This window comes from Balaenoptera physalus, assembly GCF_965194825.1.
Source record: "Balaenoptera physalus genome assembly, chromosome: 16".
NCBI lineage: Eukaryota > Metazoa > Chordata > Mammalia > Artiodactyla > Balaenopteridae > Balaenoptera > Balaenoptera physalus.
Genome location: NC_138898.1, coordinates 70,417,422 through 70,438,487, shown reverse-complemented (window position 1 = coordinate 70,438,487; position 21,066 = coordinate 70,417,422). Strand labels below are relative to the sequence as shown.

The 21,066-nt window shown below is 37.1% G+C and overlaps 1 protein-coding gene across 5 annotated transcripts in view; it reads right to left on the bottom strand.

Annotated features, from left to right (window-relative positions):
* REXO5 (RNA exonuclease 5) overlaps window positions 1-21,066 on the bottom strand; it is a 73,439-nt gene that overhangs the window by 37,613 nt on the left and 14,760 nt on the right. For all 5 annotated transcript variants that reach the window (XM_082430986.1, XM_082430987.1, XM_082430988.1 and 2 more), the window contains 8 exons: window positions 20,882-20,997; window positions 19,139-19,277; window positions 18,902-18,996; window positions 17,859-17,961; window positions 15,147-15,250; window positions 14,268-14,388; window positions 1,849-1,953; window positions 1,215-1,352 (listed from right to left, as the gene is read on the bottom strand). In XM_082430986.1, coding sequence (XP_082287112.1) covers window positions 1,215-1,352; window positions 1,849-1,953; window positions 14,268-14,388; window positions 15,147-15,250; window positions 17,859-17,961; window positions 18,902-18,996; window positions 19,139-19,277; window positions 20,882-20,997 — 921 coding nt within the window. The remainder of the gene's footprint in view (window positions 1-1,214; window positions 1,353-1,848; window positions 1,954-14,267; window positions 14,389-15,146; window positions 15,251-17,858; window positions 17,962-18,901; window positions 18,997-19,138; window positions 19,278-20,881; window positions 20,998-21,066) is intronic.

Sequence of the window (21,066 nt, the reverse complement as noted above, 5' to 3'; positions counted from 1 at the left end):
ATGGTTTAAAAGGCAAATTTTATGTATACTTTACAAAAAGAAAGAAAGAAAAAAAAAGACAAGACGACTTACAGGAAGGAGTTACAGTCCCTTGAATACCCTTTCCCATCCCTCAGTCTATGTTCCCAGGGATGATCTTTTTATTTCTGTTTTTAGGTGTAGGAAAGACAATAAAAGATTTGGGGAAAGCACATTTTAAACATCTAGGATTCTGCAGTTAGATCGATTTGGAGACTTTAATTTTTGCTTCACTTTAATAGTTACTAAACCTAATAGTTATTAGTTATATTATTAGCTATTACACATAATAGTTTAATGCACCAGATTAATAGTTGCCTATATCGAAATTCTAAAGGTACAAAAAAATTTACAGTGAAAAGTCTTCCCCTAACCCTTGTTCCCAGTCACCTAGTTCCTCTCTCCCTGGAGGCCTTCACTGTTACCAGTTATTATATATCATTCTACAGATATTCTGTTAAAAGTTTTTATTTTCAATTCTTTTCATGGCTTCCTGTCTCATAGTGCTTATAATGTTGTTATTGCTTCATATAGTAACTTTAGTCTTTATCTGACTTCCTGCTATGACCATGAAGATAGAGGCTTACTCATTACATCCTTTTAAAAAGCATGAATTTTTAAAACCATATACAAGTATTATTTCTTAAAAAGTAAAAATAATTAAACTCTTTATAGGGTTTTTATGTAAATAACAAACTAATAAACAAAACTTACTCCAAGAGATTGGAGAGCTAACAGCAACAACAAAAAAAAGCCCTGCTCCTCTAGTATCTTAACCCAGCTATGAGCCTACTTTGGATTTAAGCCCTACAGACTTCCCGGCACATGGAAGCTACTGCTGTTTTTGAAAGGGCATTTTATCATTTAAAGCTGAAGTCACAAGCATGAAGCCCATAAACTACATTAAACCACTAGACATATTTTTTGTCTGGCTTACATAATATTTAAGAAAATTGGAGCCAACAATATGAAAATTGGCTGATTTCTCGATTCTCAAAACAAAAAAATCAGAAGATCTGGCAATATGGGGCACACATTCTTATGGGTCAACACTGTTCCCAAGAGACAGAGCATGTCTCACATTCCAGTTGGTGACAATCAAGCTCAAATCACTAATCCTTGAAGGACCCTAGAAGGCATCTGAATTTCCCACACTAGATTAGAAGGTCAAAAAAAAAGTTTTCTTGTCTCATTACCTGATGGGTTTCAAGAATAAGAGTCACTGACCGGACTGGACCAAAACTCTTAAACAGCCTCTTCAGAGCTCTAAGGTTACAATTTTTGCTAAATGGCCCAGCATAGACAGTTGACATCTCCATCCACTTGATCCTCATCTATAAGAAAAACAACAGAATATAGTAAGGAGGTGGATGTGGAAAGAGAATTAAGTCAAATCTAAAGAAATCATGAGTCAAAACATGGGATAATTCCTTTCAAGGAATTTCTTAACACAAACACTTGCCAAATGTACAAGGATTTGTATACAGGGATTTCACTGCATCATTATTTGGAATAGCAAAAATTTATAAAGTGCAAATGCTGAAAACAGGTATATCATACAATGGAAAACTATGCAACACAAGGGAAATAAGATTATACAGTGTTATGAACAGATGTGTAAGTTACACTGTTAAAGGAAAAAACAAAGTTGCAAAACAGTATATAAGTCTGATTCCCATTTTTATAAAAATGAAAATGGTAATATATTAATACATATAGAAAAAATTTAGAGAAGTATACAGTAAACTTAATGAAGTATGTATTACCGTCCTTAATGGGGGGAGATTATAATAGGTCAAATAAATCATCTAGCAGAACCCATTCACTTACTCTTTTGCTCATCTCCTCAGTGAGGTTGGGTGGAAAGGGTTCAAAAGAGAACTGCACGATGCTGAAGGTAAACCGGGGGATTTCCACTCTAGCCTGCTCAAGAACCTGCAGAAAACAGCACAGCCTGGATGAAGCAGGAACCTAATAGTCTACTGTGGCTCATGGAGGTGAGCCACAGTAATATAAACAATGGTTGTCTTTTTACCCATATTAAAAAGCAATATGAGGCTGACTTCAAGGTCCAGAAGAAAATGGTGACACCACACAGCCTTGTAGAAAAACCATATAATCAGGAAAGAGAATAAATAGAATCACATATGACCCAGATCTTTAGCATTACTAAGAAGCAGGCTACTACAATCTTCAAATTACCTCTAAGTAAACAAACAAGTTAAATTCTGCAAGCCTGTGAATAAAGAGAGGGAGAAGAGACGCAAGAGACTCTGGGGGAAAAAAAAAAAAAAATCAAGGGGCATGGAAGACTTGGATGAAACAAACAAAATCAGCCCCAGAAAGAAAGTACAACAAAATGCCAAAATAATGAACACAGGTCACAACTTTGATAGTTCAAGCACTTAACTACAAGGAAGAGACTTGACAGCCTCAGAGAAGCAGTGCTTCTGGGGAAGAATCAGATATATAGAGAAGAGGCAATACCCTGCTGGAGACACTGCAGTGAAGGAAAAGAAGGAAATAAAGAAATCAGGAGGGAAATTAAGGATCCTGTGGGGGAAAAAAAAATAAAACAAATACCAATCCCTCCCAAGAGCATTATAAACTTCTTATTTTTCCCAGTACATCTTTCTCAAAAAAAACCCCAACACTTTAAAAAAAGAAAAAAGAGAGCATGACATCAGCAAGATAGAGTACAAGGAAGCTTTAGGCCCTCAGTTTTCCACAGACACCGAGTTAACACTATATAGACCAGAATACCTTTGCAACAATTCTAGAGACCAGTTGAGAAGTTACAGCACCCAGAAACAACAACAACACAACAACAACCAGAAGGGATTCCAGCAAAAGGGAAAGGAAAATATGTAGTTTTGTGTACCCATCTGTCCCTGCCCTATCTGACCCAGCAGGGCTCAACACAGAGGAAATTTCCCACACTGGGGATCTTCCCTCTGGACAGAAACAAGAGTGGACCATGCAGCCAATGTCATGGCTAGGCTGGGCACTGCCTGAGGGACTAGTTTCTGTCTCACCTGACTCAGAGCACTGATAGGACTGGCAGCCTTGTTTGGAACCCACTGAAAACATATGCAATCACCACAGCACATTAGAGCTGCAGTTACAAAGGCAGATGTCAGGAGGAGCAACAGATTGCAAGCTCTGAGGAGAAACAGGGACAAGCTGCTCAGAGAATATGAGACAACTAAAAGCACCTGCACAAGCTCAGAGAAGACACATCCTCAAAGTATGTCTGAGAGGTCCTGAAACCTCAGGCTGAGCTGATTAGTGAAAGTCTTCCCTTCCACCATGCCAGGCACTAACAATTGGAGAGGTAGTTGACAAAAAAAAAAAAAAAAAAAAAAAAAGAACTAAAAGAGAACAAAGATAGACAGACAACTAATGAAATCAGGAAAATTATGCATGAACAAAATGAGTATTTCATTAAAGAGACAGCAACTATAAAAAAGAACCAGACACACACTGTGGTGGCGGAGGCAATGGCGGTGGGGTGGAGCGGCCGGCCGAGCCTGGGCCAGCAGGGCCACGGGCTGCCAGTGTGCAGCGCCACCAATCCGCCTGCCTGCCCTCTCCTCTTGGAGTGGCAGTGGGGAGGTGAGAAACAGCTACATATCAAGCATATGTTGTAAAATGGATGTCTTCTAAAAATTTCCTGAGAAGATGGCAGAGTAGAAGGACGTACGCTCATCCCTCTTGGAAGAGCACCGGAATCACAACTAACTGGTGAACAATCATTGATAGGAAGACACTGGAACTCACCAAAAAAGATAACCCTCGTCCCCACAATGAGATGGTAGGAGTGGCCCAATCACAATAAAATCAAATCCGATAACCGCTGGGTGGGTGACTCACAAAATGGAGAACAATTATACCACAGAAGCCCACCCACGGGACTGAAGGTTCTTAGCCCCACGTCATGCTTCCCAACCTGGGGGTCTGGAAACAGGAGGAGGAATTCCCACAGAATTAGACTTTGAAGGCTGGCGGGATTTGACTGCAGGACTTCGACAGGACTGGGGGAAACAGAGACTCCACTCTTGGAGGGCACACACAAAGTAGTGTGTGCATCAGGACCCGGGGAAAGGAGCAGTGACCCCATAGGAGACTGAACCAGACCTACATGCTAGTGTTAGAGGGTCTCCTGCAGAGGCTAGGGGGGCGACTGTGGCTCACCCCAGGGACAAGGACACTGGCAGCAGTTCTGGGAAGTACTCCTTGGCGTTAGCCCTCCCAAGAGTCGGCCATTAGCCCCACCAAAGAGTCTGTAGGTTCCAGTGCTAGGTTGCCTCAGGCCAAACAACCAACAGGGAGGGAACTCAGCTCTACCCATCAGCAGACAAGCGGATTAAAGTTTTACTGAGCTCTGCCCACCAGAGCAACACCCAACTCTACCCACCACCAGTCCCTCCCATCAGGAAGCCTGCACAAGCCTCTTAGATAGCCTCATCCACCAGAGGGCAGATAATAACTGCAGCCTGTGGAATGTAAACCACACTCACAGAAAGATAGACAAAAATGAAAAGGCAGAGGACTTTTTACCAGATGAAGGAACAAGATAAAACCCCAGAAAAACAACTAAATGAAGTGGAGATAGGCAACCTTCCAGAAAAAGAATTCAGAATAATGACAGTGAAGATGATCCAGGACCTTGGAAAAAGAATGGAGGCAAAGATCGAGTAGATGCAAGACCTGTTTAACAAAGACCTAGAAGAATTAAAGAACGAACACCTAGAAGAATTAAAGAACAAACAACCAGAGATGAACAATACAATAATTGAAATGAAAAATACACTAGAATCAATAGCAGAACAACTGAGGCAGAAGAATGGATAAGTGATCTGGAAGACAGAAGGGTGGAATTCACTACCGCAGAAGAGAATAAAGGAAAAAAGAATGAAAACAAATGAAGACAGCCTAAGAGACCTCTGTGACAACACTGAACGCACCAACATTAGCATTCTAGGGGTCCCAGAAGGAAAAGAGAGAGGGAAGGGACCGAGAAAATATTTGAAGAGATTATAGTTGAAAACTTCCCTAACATGGGAAAGGAAATAGCCAGCCAAGTCCAGGAAGCGCAGAGAGTCCCAGGTAGGATAAACCCAAGGAGAAACATGCCGAGACACATAGTAATCAAATTGACAAAAATTAAAGACAAAGAAAAATTCTTAAAAGCAACAAGGGAAAACCGACAAATAACATACAAAGGAATCCCCATAAGGTTAACAGCTGATTCCTTAGCAGAAACCCTACAAGCCAGAAGGGAGTGGCACGATATATTTAAAGTGATGAAAGGGAAGAACCTACAACCAAGATTACTCTACCCAGCAAGGATCTCATTCAGATTGACGGAGAAGCAAAAGCTAAAAGAATTCAGCACAACCAAACCAGCTCTACAACAAATGCTAAAGGAACTTCTCTAAGTGGGAAACACAGAAGAAGAGGACCTACAAAAACAAACCCAAAATAATTAAGAAAATGGTAATAGGAACATATCGATAATTACCTTACATGTGAATGGATTAAATGCTCCAACCAAAAGACACAGGCTTGCAGAATGGATACAAAAACAAGACCCATATATATGCTGTCTACAAGAGACCCACGTCAGACCTAGGGACACATACAGACTGAAAGTGAAGGGATGGAAAAACATATTCCATGCAAATGGAAATCAAAAGAAAGCTGGAGTAGCAATATTCGTATCAGACAAAATAGACTTTACAATAAAGAATGTTACAAGAGACAAGAAAAGACACTACATAATAATCAAGGGATCAATCCAAGAAGAAGATATAACAATTATAAACATATATGCACCCAACATAGAAGCAACTCAATACATAAGGCAAATGCTAACAGCTATAAAAGAGGAAATCAACAGTAACACAATAACAGTGGGGGACTTTAACACCTCACTTAAACCAATGGCCAGATCATCCAGACACAAGATTAATAAGGAAACACAAGCTTTAAATGACACAATAGACCAGATAGATTTAATTGATATTTATGAGACATTACATCTGAAAACAGGAGATTACACTTTCTTCTCAAGCGCACATGGAACATTCTCCAGGACAGATCACATTTTGGGTCACAAATCAAGCCTCGGTAAATTTAAGAAAATTGAAATCATATCAAGCATCTTTTCCGACCACAATGGTATGAGATTAGAAATAAATTACAGGGAAAAAAACGTAAAAAACACAAACATGTGGAGGCTAAACAATAGGTTACTAAATAACTAAGAGATCACTGAAGAACTCAAAGGGGAAATCAAAAAATACCTAGAAACAAACGACAACGAAAATACAACGATCCAAAACCTATGGGATGCAGCAAAAGCAGTTCTAAGAGGGAAGTTTATAGCAATACAAGCCCACCTCAAGAAACAAGAAAAATCTCAAATAAACAATCTAACCTTACACCTAAAGGAACTAGAGAAAGAAGAACAAACAAAACCCAAAGTTAGTAGAGGGAAAGAAATCGTAAAGATCAGAGCAGAAATAAATGAAAGAGAAACAAAGAAAACAATAGCAAGGATCAATAAAACTAAAAGCTGGTTCTTTGAGAAGATAAACAAAATTGATAAACATTTAGCCAGACTCATCAAGAAAAAGAGGGAGATGACTCAAATCAATAACATTAGAAATGAAAAAGGAGAAGTTACAATGGACACCGCAGAAATACAAAGCATCATAAGAGACTACTACAAGCAACTCTATGCCAATAAAGTGGACAACCTGGAAGAAACGGACAAATTCTTAGAAATGTGTAACCTTCCAAGACTGAACCAGGAAGAAATAGAAAAAATGAACAGACCAATCACAAGTAATGAAATTGAAACTGTGATTAAAAATCTTCCAACAGGGCTTCCCTGGTGGCGCAGTGGTTGAGAATCTGCCTGCCAATGCAGGGGACACAGGTTCGAGCCCTGGTCTGGGAAGATCCCACATGCCATGGAGCAACTGGGCCCGTGAGCCACGATTACTGAGCCTGCGCGTCTGGAGCCTATGCTCCGCAACAAGAGAGGCCACGACAGTGAGAGGCCCGCGCACCGCGATGAAGAGTGGCCCCCGCTTGCCACAACTAGAGAAAGCCCTCGCACAGAAACGAAGACCCAACACAGCCAAAAATAAATAAATAAATTAAAAAAAAAATCTTCCAACAAACAAAAGTCCAGGACCAGATGACTTCACAGGTGAATTCTATCAAATATTTAGAGAAGACCTATCCTTCTCAAACTTTTCCAAAGAACTGCAGAGGAAGGAACACTCCCAAACTCATTCTACGAGGCCAACCATCACCCTGATACCAAAACCAGACAAAGATAGTACAAAAAAAGAAAATTACAGACCAATATCACTGATGAATATAGATGCAAAAATCCTCAACAAAATACTAGCAAACAGAATGCAACAACACATTAAAAGGATCATACACCATGATCAAGTGGGATTTATCCCAGGGATGCAAGGATTCTTCAATATACGCAACTCAATCAATGTGATACAACATATTAACATATTGAAGAAAAAAAACCATATGATCATCTCAATAGATGCAGAAAAAGCTTTTGACAAAATTCAACACCATTTATGATAAAAACTCTTCAGAAAGTGGGCACAGAGGGAACCTACCTCAACATAATAAAGGTCATATACAACAAACCCACAGCAAATATCATTCTCAATGGTGAAAAACTGAAAGCATTTCCTCTAAGATCAGAAACAAGACAAGGATGTCCACTCTCGCCACTATTATTCAACATAGTTTTGGAAGTCCTAGCCACAGCAATCAGAGAAGAAAAAGAAATAAAAGGAATACAAATTGGAAAAGAAGAAGTAAAACTGTCACTGTTTCCAGATGACATGACACTCTACATAGATAATCCTAAAGATGCCACCAGAAAACTGCTAGAGCTAATCAATGAATTTAGTAAAGTTGCAGGATACAAAATTAATGCACAGAAATCTCCTGCATTCCTATACACTAACAACGAAAAATCAGAAAGAGAAATTAAGGAAACAATCCCATTCACCACTGCAACAAAAAGATAAAATATCTAGGAATAAACCTACCTAGGGAGACAAAAGACCTGTATGCAGAAAACTATAAGACACTGATGAAAGAAATTAAAGATGATACCAACAGATGGAGAGATATACCATGTTCTTGCATTGGAAGAATCAATATTGTGAAAATGACTATAGTACCCAAAGCAATCTACAGATTCAATGCAATCCCTATCAAATTACCAATGGCATTTTTTACGGAACTAGAACAAAAATAATCTAAAAATTTGTATGGAGACACAAAAGATCCCGAATAGCCAAAGCAGTCTTGAGGGAAAAAAACGGAGCTGGAGGAATCAGACTCTGTGACTTCAGACTATATACTACAAAGCTACAGTCATCAAGACAATATGGTAGTGGCACAAAAACAGAAATACAGGTCAATGGAACAGGATAGAAAGCCCAGAGATAAACCCATGCACCTATGGTGAACTAACCTATGGCAAAGGAGGCAAGGATATACAATGGAGATAAGACAGTCTCTTCAATAAGTGGTGCTGGGAAAACTGGACAGCTACATGTAAAAGAATGAAATTAGAACACTTCCTAATACCATACACAAAAATAAACTCAAAATGATTAAAGACCTAAATGTAAGACCAGACACTATAAAACTCTTAGAGGAAAACATAGGTAGAACACTCTTTGACATAAATCACAGCAAGATCTTTTTTGATCCACCTCCTAGAGTAATGGAAATAAAAACAAAAAAAAACAAATGGGACCTAATGAGACTTAAAAGCTTTAGCACAGCAAAGGAAACTAGAAACAAGATGAAAAGACAACCCTCAGAATAGGAGAAAATATTTGCAAACGAATCAATGGACAAAGGACTAATCTCCAAAATATATAAATAGCTCATGCAGCTCAGTATTAAAAAAACAAATAACTCAATCAAAAAATGGGCAGAAGAACTAAATAGACACTTTTCCAAAGAAGACATACAGATGGCCAAGAGGCACATGAAAAGCTGCTCAACATCACTAATTATTAGAGAAATGAAAATCAAAACTACAATGAGGTTATCACCTCACACCGGTTAGAATGGGCATCATCAGAAAATCTACAAACAGCAAATGCTGGAAAGGGTGTGGAGAAAAGGGAACCCTCTTGCACTGTTGGTGGGAATGTAAATTGATACAGCCACTATGGAGAACAGTATGGAGGTTCCTTAAAGAACTAAGAATAGAATTACCATATGACCCAGCAATCCCACTACTGGGCATATACCCAGAGAAAACGGTAGTTCAAAAAGACACATGCAACCCAGTGTTCATTGCAGCACTCTTTACAATAGCCAGGTCATGGAAGCAACCTAAATGCCCATCAACAGACGAATGGATAAAGAAGATGTGGTACATATATACAATGGAATATTAGTCAGCCATAAGAAGGAACGAAATTGGGTCATTTGTAGAGACGCGGATGGACCTAGAGACTGTCATACAGAGTGAAGTAAGTCTGAAAGAGAAAAACAAGTATCATATATTAACGCATATATGTGGAATCTAGAAAAATGGTACAGATGAAGCAGTTTGCAAGGCAGAAATAGAGACACAGGTGTAGAGAACAAACGTATGGACACCAAGGGGGAAAAGCAGGTGGTGGGGATGTGGTGGTGGGATGAATTGGGAGAGATGGGGATTGACATATATACAGTAATATGTATAAAATAGGTAACTTATATAAGAACCTGCTGTATAAAAAAATAAATAAAATTAAATTAAAAAAAAAAAAGAAAACAGAACCAAACAAATTCTGCAGCTGAAAAATACATTAAGTGAGTTGGAAAATTCACTAAAGGGGTTCAACATCAGACTTGATCAGGCAAATTTGAAAACAGATCTTTGAGATCATTAAGTTAAAGCAAAAAAAAAAAAACAGAATGAAGAAAAGGAAACAGAGTCTAAGAGCCTTTGGGACACCATCTTTAGGACCAATTTACAAATTATAGGAGTCCCAGAAGAAGAGAGAAAGGAGCAGAGAGCTTATTTGAAGAAATAATGGCTGAAAACTCTCCATATCTGAGGAAAGAAATGAACATACAAATTCAATAAGCTGAAAGAACTCCAAGAAAGATAAATCCAAAGAGACCCACACAAAGACACATTACAATCAAATTGTTAAAAGTAAAAATTAGAGAATCTTGGAAGTAGCAAGAGAAAAGCAAATCATCACATACAAGGAAGCTTTCATAAGATTATCAGTGGATTTCTTAACAGAAACCTTGCAGGCCAGAAGAGAGTGGCATGATATATTCAAAGTGATAAAAAAACCATCAACCAAAAAAAGAAAAAAAAAACAAAAAACAACCATCAACCAAGAAAACTGTATCCAGCAAAACTATGCTTCAAAAATGCAGGGAAAAGAAAAGTTGAGAAAGTTTATTATCACTAGGCCTGCTCTTATAAGAAATGCTAAAGGGAGTCCTTCAAGATGAAAGGATACTAGACAACAACATGAAAAAGTTTTCCAGTTAAGGTAATACATGGACACATATAATAACCTGTATTAATGTAACTTTGGTGCATAAATTCACTTTTAATTCTTATTCAGAACTTAAATGACAAAAACATGAAAAAAATAACTATATGCCTATGTTAATGGGCATATAACATATAAAGATGCAATTTATGATATCAGTAACAAAGTTGAGGGGGTGGAGCTTATAGGAGTACAGTTTTTGTATGCAATTAAACTGCTATCAGTTTAAAATGGAATGTTATAATTTTAAGATGTTTTATGTAACTGCAATGATAACTGCAAAGAAAATATCTATAGAACATACACAAAAGGAAATGAGAAGGGTATCAAAGCATGTCTCTACCAAAAAAAAAAAAATCAAAACTCAAAGGAAGACAGTAGAAAGGAGAGGAGGGACAAAAAGCTGTAAGACATACAGAAAACAACAAAATGGAAATAGTCCTTCCAATCTAGTGATTACATTAAATAGCAAAATGTCAGCAAACTGAATTCAACAGCACATTAAAAGTATTATACACCATGACCAAGTGAGATTTATTCCTGGAATGCAAGGACGGTTCAATGTATGAAAACAATTCCATGTAATACACCACATTAACAGAATGAAAAGACAAAACCACATGATCATTCAACTGATGCAGAAAAAGCATTTGACAAGATTCACTCTTTCGAGATAAAAACACTCAACAAACTAGAAATAGAAGGAAACTACCCCAACATAATAAAGGCCATATATGAAAAGCCCACAGCTAACATCACACTCAAAGGTGAAAGACTGAAAACTTTCTCTAAGATCAGGAACAAGGATGCCTGCACCTGCCACTCTATTCAACACAGTATTGAGAGTTCTAACCAGAGTAATTAGGTAAGAAAAGGAAACAAAAGCCATCCAAATTGGAAAAGCTCTCTCTGTTCACATAGGACATGTAGAAAACCCTAACAATTCTACAAAAGCAATGTCAGGACTAATCAATGAGTTCAGCAAATTTGAAAGATTCAAAATCAACACACAAAAAATCAGTTGTGTTTCTACATACTAACAATGAACAATCAAAAAAGGAAATTAAGAAAAAAATCTCATGTACAATAGCATCAAAAAAGAATAAGATACTTAGGAATAAACTGAACCAAGGAGGTGAAACACTTCTATGCTAAAAACTACAAAACAATGCTGAAAGAAATTTTAAAAGACACAAATAAAAGGAAACATTCCATGTTCAGGGACTGGAACACACTATTGTTGTCAACAGTATACAAAGCAATCTACGGATTCAATTCAATCCCTATTAAAATCCTAATGTCATTTTTTGCAGAAAAAGAAGAAAATCATCCTAAAATTCATAAGGAATCTCAAAGGACTCTGAATAGCCAAAATAATCCTGAAAAAGAATGAAGTCAGATGACACAAACTTCTTGATTTCAAAACATATTAAAAACTACAGTAATCAAAACAGTGTGGTACTGGCATAAAGACAGACAAATAGACTAATGGAACAAAAGAGAGTTCAGAAATAAAGCTCTGTGTATATGGTCAAGTGATCTTTGACAAGGGTGCCAAGAACATTCAATGTGAAATGGATAGTTTCTTCAAAAAAATGAGACTGGAAAGACTGGATATCCATATGCAAAAATGGGAAGTTGGAACCTTATGTCCTGGTATGATTTCCAGGACATCTTGTTAAGGGAAAAAAGCAAAAGAGTTTATTTATATAGTATGTTGTCTTCTGTGTAAGAAAGAAAAAGAAATAAGAAAGCGTATATATATCTACTTTTCTTTACAAAAAATGGAACAAAGGAAGGATAAATCAGAAAACAACAATGTTATTTACTTACATGAGATAGGTGGAGGGCGGACTGGGTGAAATAGATATGAGAAGGAATGACACTTCTTTTAGTATACTTGTTTGTGTAGTTTCGCCTTTGGAAGCATGTTAGTGTTCTACAGATCCAAAAAATAAATCAACAAGGATGGAAGAGAGAAAAAAAAACTAAAACTAAAAGCAAATTGAAACAAATGAACCCAAGTGTATTCTAAATGCATAAGAGCTAATCTGAAGGGGAGGAAAAAAGGAATCCAAGTAACTTATAAAGGGAGATACAAAGATGAAATGAGGAAAAGCAATGAAGAATCCTGTGCAAGGGCTGAAATTAGAGGTACTGGTATAGACACTTGATTTCTTAAATATGTATTTGTTTGTACATACGTATTTGTGTGTGTGTGTGCACATATCCTACCTACATGCATATATTTCCTAACTCTGTCTGCTTTGAGGGTCTAGAAGCAAAGACATCCCAGTAAAAATATGCACACCCAGCACCCAGATCTTGGTTTCTAATACCAAGATGAACCTGACTTTCTTATTGTGCCAGCAGGAAGAAAATGCTCAAAAAAAATTATGGGTGCATGTCACAAGGACAGAGGGGCCAGCTTGAAGGGGCTACTGCTTACCAAATCTGAGAAATGTGTAAACCAAAACAATTTAGTACAATCATAAATTATAAACCACTGAAATAAACAGGAATCCATGAGTCCACACAGAATGAATGAATGAATGAACAAATAAGGTAAAGGGAGGACTCTTGCTCATAGAATACTGAGTAACAACTAGTTAATATGGAGGAAATATATAGAGTTGGAAAACCATCATTGTACAATAAAAACTAGTTCACAGTAAAAACTGGTTCAGTTAAGAATCATCAGTTTTTGCTAAATATAAGAGGAGGTGGGGATTTTGATGAAAAGCAGGATATTTGCTGTTCTTAAAGTATATCCTCACATATTATTTATTCAAAGCAAGGGGAAAAAATAGTAACTCTACAGCGGAGAAACTAGACAACATCTTGTTAAGGTCATCAAAATAAACACAAGAGAGGGACAGACGGACAACATATGCCTCTTGTTGTGGCATAACCTGAATCTAATCATGAGGAAACCCAAAATGAAATTACCAATGTCATGAGAGACAAAGAAAGATTGAGGAATGGTTCCAGACTAAAGGAAACTAAAAAATGAAATGTCATATAGACATAGGAAGAGAGAGCAAGAAAGTGTAAAAAGTGAAGGAGCAACCCAGCACACACACAAATAATAAAGCAAATGAGGCAGAGTATTAACAGAAGATGAATCTAGATAGAAGGTATACAGATATTCCACCATTCATGCAAATTTCCTGTAAGTTTGAAATTATTTCCAAATAAAATGCTTAAAAAAAATTACAGAGCCTCTGAACAAGATGACATAAGTTCACGCTTTGATGCATCCCTTCTGCTATACACATACAGCAATGATAGGTAAAATATATTAAAAAAATGATAGGTAAAATATTAAAAAATATATATATATAGGAAAACCAAAAAGATATAGTCAGGCTAAGAGCCAAGATAAACATCTCCATGAACCAGAAAAAAGAACAGAAATTCAAAGTGGTGTGCAAGGCCAAAGCCACAGGCCTGCTGGAATCTGGAAACAGACACTGGCAGCTGACAGTTCTGCTCCTATGGGGTAATTGAGACTAAAAGTGCTCCACACAAAATTTGAGATAGAAGCCAGACTGGCTAATGGTAGCCAAGGTTGCTAATGAAAAAAAGCTTGATACTTGCATGGGTTGCAAAGGGTTACATTACCCTCTACTCTGAATGCAACCTTCAAAGAGATACTGGGTCACTCACCTCTTTATTTGAAAGGCACTTAATAGTTTGACAGTTTTTGGAAGAAGAAAGTTCAGTAGCATCTGCCTCCCGAGTCAAGAAAAGGAGCTTATGGCCCATTGAGTCCAAGCATTCTAAAACACTGTAAAGAAGGAGAAAAGATCAAGGTAGGAACAACAGTTTTGCCTAACCCAAGAATTACTTCTCTATACTTGCACTGTCTAACCTGGTAGCCATTAGCAACGTGTGGTTATTTAAATTAAAATTAAATAAAATAAAAATTCAGTTCCTTAATTGCACTAGTCACATGTACTATAAGGTCCACATGTATGGACCTTATTGGACAGCACAGATATAGAACATTTCCACCATTACAGAAATCATATTGAACATTGTTGCTCTACATTTAGGGAGAGGATGGATAAACAAAAAATATACTCAAAACTCTTTATCAAAATTTAGGCTAGATTCTAAGGATCTGATACATTTACTATGGTATGAAGACAAACCTCTTCTGAGTCTGTTTTTTGTTTGTTTTTTTCCCAATCTGGGCAATACATCAAGGCTATAGCTGACTCTTCTAATCAAAATACTCACTAGTCTATCATCTCCCCTAATGCCACTTAGTTCAATGTATTTCAATGTCTTACTTTTTTTGTAAAGTGAGTTATTTTAAGACCAATCAATAGATTCAGAAAATTAGAAAAACAGATGCTATTTAGGGCAGTAGGTGGTATTTTTCCATCCATGGCTTTTCTAATGGAAGAATGTTACTCATATAATTGGTAAACATTTCTCAATAGACTCAAAAGAGGAAAAAAATATTCCAGGTTTTGTTGTTAAATAAGAAACCAGATACTCCATTTGTCTTTGCGACTATTTAGAACTAAAAAATATTACCTTGTGTTTAGCTGCTGAACTACTTCTGCTGTATTTTTCGGCTCTAGGCCTGCTGCTTCTAGTTCTTGGTGACTAGCTAGTGCCTCCAGATTTAGTTCTGCAATCTGAAGGAAAATAAAGTGGTAAAATCATTTAATATCTTGCAAAGTATTTGAGGCTAAAAAAAAAAAAGAAACCAACCAAACAAAAAAACACCCAAACCCCCCAAAAATCCAAGAAAAACCCACTCAAGTGGTGTTCTCTGTTTCTGTAGACAGTGACCATGCTGTTGCCCCAGTCCCAGGCTGGGTTCAATAGTTACCAGATGGTTTCTGGCTGCTTAGCCAAGAATGGCAATCTGTTACCAGCTGCTGATGTTGTGACATGAATATGGGAAAGGGCCAAGTAGGGCTAAGTGAAAAGCAATGGCAATTTTGGCTCATCATTCATTCCAAAGTCACTTAAAACTTACTTCTCTGCAAACATGCAACTTTTGGAAATTATAAAAGAATGGCTTTCATGGCAATATGAAAAAAAGACTTTATTGGATTAACACAAAATCATGAAAAGTATTCTAGTTTATTCTCTTTCCATAAAGTGGGAGCCCACTTGGGAGTTCTGATGTATAGAGATACAGATATTTTTTTTACTTAGAATCATTTTAGATTTGCAGAAAAACTACAAAGACAGTACAGAGTTCCCACATATATCCAACTGCCATTTTCAACTATTATTACTATCTTAGATTCGTATGGTGTATTTGACACAATTAATGAACCACTATTGATATGTTATTTTTTTTCTTTTTAAAATTTTTTATTGGAGTATTATTGATTTACAATGTTGTGTTAGTTTCTGCTGTACAGCAAAGCAAATCAGTTATACATATACATATATCCACTCTTTTTTAGATTCTTTTCTGGTATCTTATTATTAACTAAAGTCCATCCTTAATTCAGATTTCCTGAGATTTTACTCAAGTGAGATGCAATTTTTCCTGGAAATCAAGTGGCAGCATAAAAGAATGCAACTATTCTCAAAGTGTGGCTTGAGAACTCCTAGGGGTTCCAGAGACCCTGTCAGGGGGAAGTTTACAAGGTCCTGTCTTCTCCAACTATATAACACAACAGATTAGACGTAAAAGCAGATATGAGAAAGTCACTAGTCTCCTTAATAGGAGCTTAATAGCTAGACATTAAAGAGATTTGCAAAATATGTAAAACAATGACGGTCTTCCCATTAATTTTTTTGCAAATGCTTTTTTCCATAAAAATACATTTTTTATGTTAACATGTAATGATTTTTAAAAATATTTTCAACAAATTAGTAAATATAATTTTTCTCATATGTAATTTCTAATATGGTAAATGTTGATAGATATGACCCACAAAAACAAAAGCTCTTTGAGGATAAATGGGTCCTGAGACCAAGTTTTTAGAACCTCAGTGCAGTGGTTTAGAGCAGGGGTTGGCATATTACAGTCATTGGATAAAGTCCAGCCTAATGTCAGTTTTTTGTAAATAAAGTTTTACTGGCACACAGCTGTGTCCTTTTACTGACATACTGTTATAGCTGCTTTTGCACTACCAACAGCAAGTTGAGTAGCTGTGATAGAGACAGTATGGTCTGTAGAGCCTAAAATATTTACTATTTGGCCTTTACAGAAAAGGTTTGCTAATTCCTCATGTAGAGCAAAGACAGGCTTTAGAATCTGACAGACCCTGGTTTGAATCCTGGTTCTGCCTCTAACTGTAGGACCCTCAATAAGTTATAAACCTTTCAAAACCTCTGAACGATCATATATATAATGATATCAATAGTTAACTTACAGGGTTGCTATAAGGATAAGATAATGTATATAAAGCATTTTAGAATAGTATACTTCGTAAGATCTCAGTGAATGTTGGCCATTATTCACATGCCGCATAAGATATTTTACAATGTCTTTCTATCACCATGACACAAAAAACTATTCTGGCTTTTTATTATTCTATATGGACTACCATTTATTTCATAATGGGGTCATGTTAGAAAATATCACACAATGGGACAATCTAATAGGTTAGAATGTGTTATAACACAGTCTGTCAGAAACTACATCCTCTTCAATGCCTCCTTTATGTGCTGTTCTAATCCAGGCCCACTGAACTGCTTTTGAAACAATGATATGCTACTCACACCCCAAGAGAGCAAAAATCTATCTAGATTTTTATAATTATCACAATTATTAGCATCAGCTACAATGAATTAAAAGTGGCATGCGGGATCTTTAGTTCCCCAACCAGGGATCAAACCCGTGCGCCCTGCAGTGGAAGTGCAGAGTCTTCACCATTGGACCACCAGGGAAGTCCCTCAGCTACAATGATTAACACCACATTATGGTGCTTAATATATTCATGGCACTGTGCTAAGAGCTTTATACTATATAATATCTCATTTACCCTCACCAATATCCCAGAGAAGTGTGCTCCCATTTTACAGATCTAGAAACTAAAGTTGCTCAGAGAAATTGCGCTAGATATCATATAGCCAGACCTATTGAAAAACAAGGAAGTCCAACTTCAGAGACTACATATTTAACCACTACATGATGCTAGTGATACAGGTCTTAATTTCAAATACATGTTCACCTTGAATTACACTGCCATTTTTGTAAAGAAAGGTAACAGCAGGATATGGTGGTCTGTGACTCTGTTCTAGTCTCATAATTTTAAGGAAAGCAAAGGTACTAACCTTCTCTGGGCCATATTTGAGGAAATACTGAGCCAATTCAAGGGCTGTTCTAGCATCTTCTGTGGCATCATGACCAAACCTATCTGGACACTGTATATCCTTCCTGGAAAGTCAAGGTAAAATTGACATACCTGGGAGCATTTTTAATGATAGAGTCTTTCATCCCAAATATTCTGGCTACATGTAGAATTTCAGCATTCTAGTAATGAGGTTTGAGTCACAACAATCAAGATTCCTTTATTACTTAGTGCCAGGACCTGAGAGGTACTGAGGGTACAGAATGATCAGGAATGGCTTTGTTTACAGCAAGCATATCATCAAAGGCTACTCAATAAAAAGTCTCTGGTCCACTCCCCAGCCAACCCCTTGTCTCATTTTTTAGACGTAGCTGTTGTTTTAAAGTTACCTTCCAGAAATTTTCTATTATATACTTAAAAATCCTTTGTTTTTTAAAATCTTAAAAAATACATATGTTTATGTCTATAGATATATCTAAATCTAATCTACATCAATCAATATCTCAGTATCTACGCATCTTGTTCTGCATCTCCATTTTATTCTCAGTAGCATCTTAGAGGTCCCCTTATTAACACATAAAGATCTATCATATTCAGTAACAAAGTATTAGTCACGCAGATAACCATAATTTATTTAACTAGTCCTGTAGAATATCTGAATTCTTTTGGGCTATTTTAAATCATACTATAATGAATATCTTTGTACAATATGTGTTTGTACATAATAGGATACATTCAATATAGGAACGTTATGTTTCGAAATTCTGGGTAACTTTTCTGCCTCTCTGTCCAGTTCTATCCATCAACCTTCAGCTATGAATGCAACTCCTTTTTGTATTCCCACAGTTTTTTCATTTCTGAGTCATACTTCTCTCTGAAATTAGGATCTCAGAATTCATAATAATGTTTACAAACTAAGAGGGAAAGGAGAGAGGCTGAACACTGCAATATGCATTAAATAAGATACAATATGCTAACTTATGTAGAGTCTATCAGGACAATATTATAATATGCAAACAAACCTACCCCAAAATAACTTTGGCTAAGAACTTGAGCTTAAATCTTCTGCCCTGCTCTCTGACATAAAGCAATGATGTATCAATAACATATGGATGTATCATCTGAGAAGGAAAGAGAATACAATGAGTAGCATCCTATGCTAAAGGAAAAAACAGGTGGGTTGGGGGATAGAAGGCTTTAGATCTGAGATTAATGAAACAGGGACATATGCTAGAAAAACTAAGTCCTAAATCAGATACTCACTTTCAGTGCTCTGAGATCTAAGTCTAAGGAGTGGCCCACTAACACAGCGTCGGGAGGAAGCAGTGCTTTTAACTGTCTCTGTACATCTTTGAGTGTGGGTGTCACTGGGTTAAGAATCTTCTTTGTGATTCCTGAGAAACTTTCAATAAAAAAAGAGAAATGGACAGACCATGATATTAATAAGCTTTCCTCCCCGGAAAGTCATTTCAAAAAGAATATTTTAAAAAATTAATAAAAAATTAATAAATGCTCAGTGTAACAAGGTTGAAAATCAAATAACAAAGAAGAAATTAAAAACTGCCCATAATCCCACCACCCAGAGATCATTTTCTACACTTTAGTAAATATTCTATCATTATTTTTTGATACATATATATTCATGTATATGTTTCATTTTTATAAAAATGTAATCATGGGAATTCCCTGGCGGTCCAGTGGTTAGGACTCCATGCTTTCACTGCCATGGGCCTGGGTTCAATCCCTGGTCAGGAAACTAAGATCCCGCAAGTCACATGGTACGGCCCAAAAAAAAGCAATCATAATGCCTATGCTACTTTATAATATGATCATAACATGTGCTATATATCATGAACAAGTTTTCACATCAATAAATCTATTTCAGCACATCCTTTTAAATGGTTAGAGTACTCCATTAGATAAATATAACATTCTAACCAACCCCCTGCTTTCATTCATATTCCCATATTTCTGCAATACTATGACAAATACCCTTATACATACATCTTTGTCACATATGATTGTTCCCTAAAAATACTGTCTAATTGTCATGTCTGCCAACAGCGGAGTCTTTATCACCATCACGGCCTCTCTGTGCCTAAGTAAGCATGAATTGATAGGTGCAACTACAATGGGCAGCAACGGTAACGTTTCACTGGCTTTTCTTTGCCTAATCACTGTAGTGTGTACATTCTGAAATTACTTGCTAATCTTTGGAAAGAGAGAGAAAAATTTTTGAGCTTCAGATTTCTGTTGTGGGGGCTTCCCTGGTGGCGCAGTGGTTGAGAATCTGCCTGCCAGTGCAGGGGACACGGGTTCGAGCCCTGGTCTGGGAAGATCCCACATGCCGCGGAGCAACTAGGCCCGTGAGCCACAACTGCTGAGCCTGTGCATCTGGAGCTTGTGCTCCGCAACAAGAGAGGCCGCGACAGTGAGAGGCCCGCACACCGCGATGAAGAGTGGCTCCCGCTTGCCCCAACTAGAGAAAGCCCTCACACAGAAACGAAGACCCAACACAGCCAAAATAAATAAATAAATAAATAAATTAATTAATTAATTAATTAATTAATTAAATTAAAAAAAAATTTTCTGTTGTGGAAACACTTAGTTTTGTTTTGGTTTCTGGGGTCAAGGCAGATTAAGCTCTAAAATCATTTGACTGCCAGAAGATGATTTGCAGATTTTTCAGATGGGGTCTCATCAGAGAGCAAAGCTGTTTGGCAGTTGCTAGATAACAATTACAACTGTCAGATTCTATGACAGGGAAGATAATATTCTGGTGACTTAGGTCACAGGAAGATTAGAGAGGAAGAAAGGTAAGAGCATTATACACCGACATTGTGCAATTTCAGTATTAAAATTTCTAGTTGTGGCACCCCAGCCTTTTACTTAATAATAAATAAGTAGATAATACCTAACCAAACAGAAGCTACAGGCTATTCCTGTTAAGTCTCATTCCACTCTAGTCTGACAGCTATAGAGAGCTGGAGGCAGGGTGAAAAATACCTGGTGAGGTAGTCCACAATCTTGTTGTCAGGTTTAACAAGTTCATCCGTAACACAGCAGCCTCCTTCAGCAACCAATGAGATGCGTGTTAGTTCTCGCCCCTTGGATGTCAGGCACTGAAAGACCAGGATGTAGATAGGCTGCTAAACTGTGGAAGCTCTTGCTTCCTCTCATTATTCAAGACT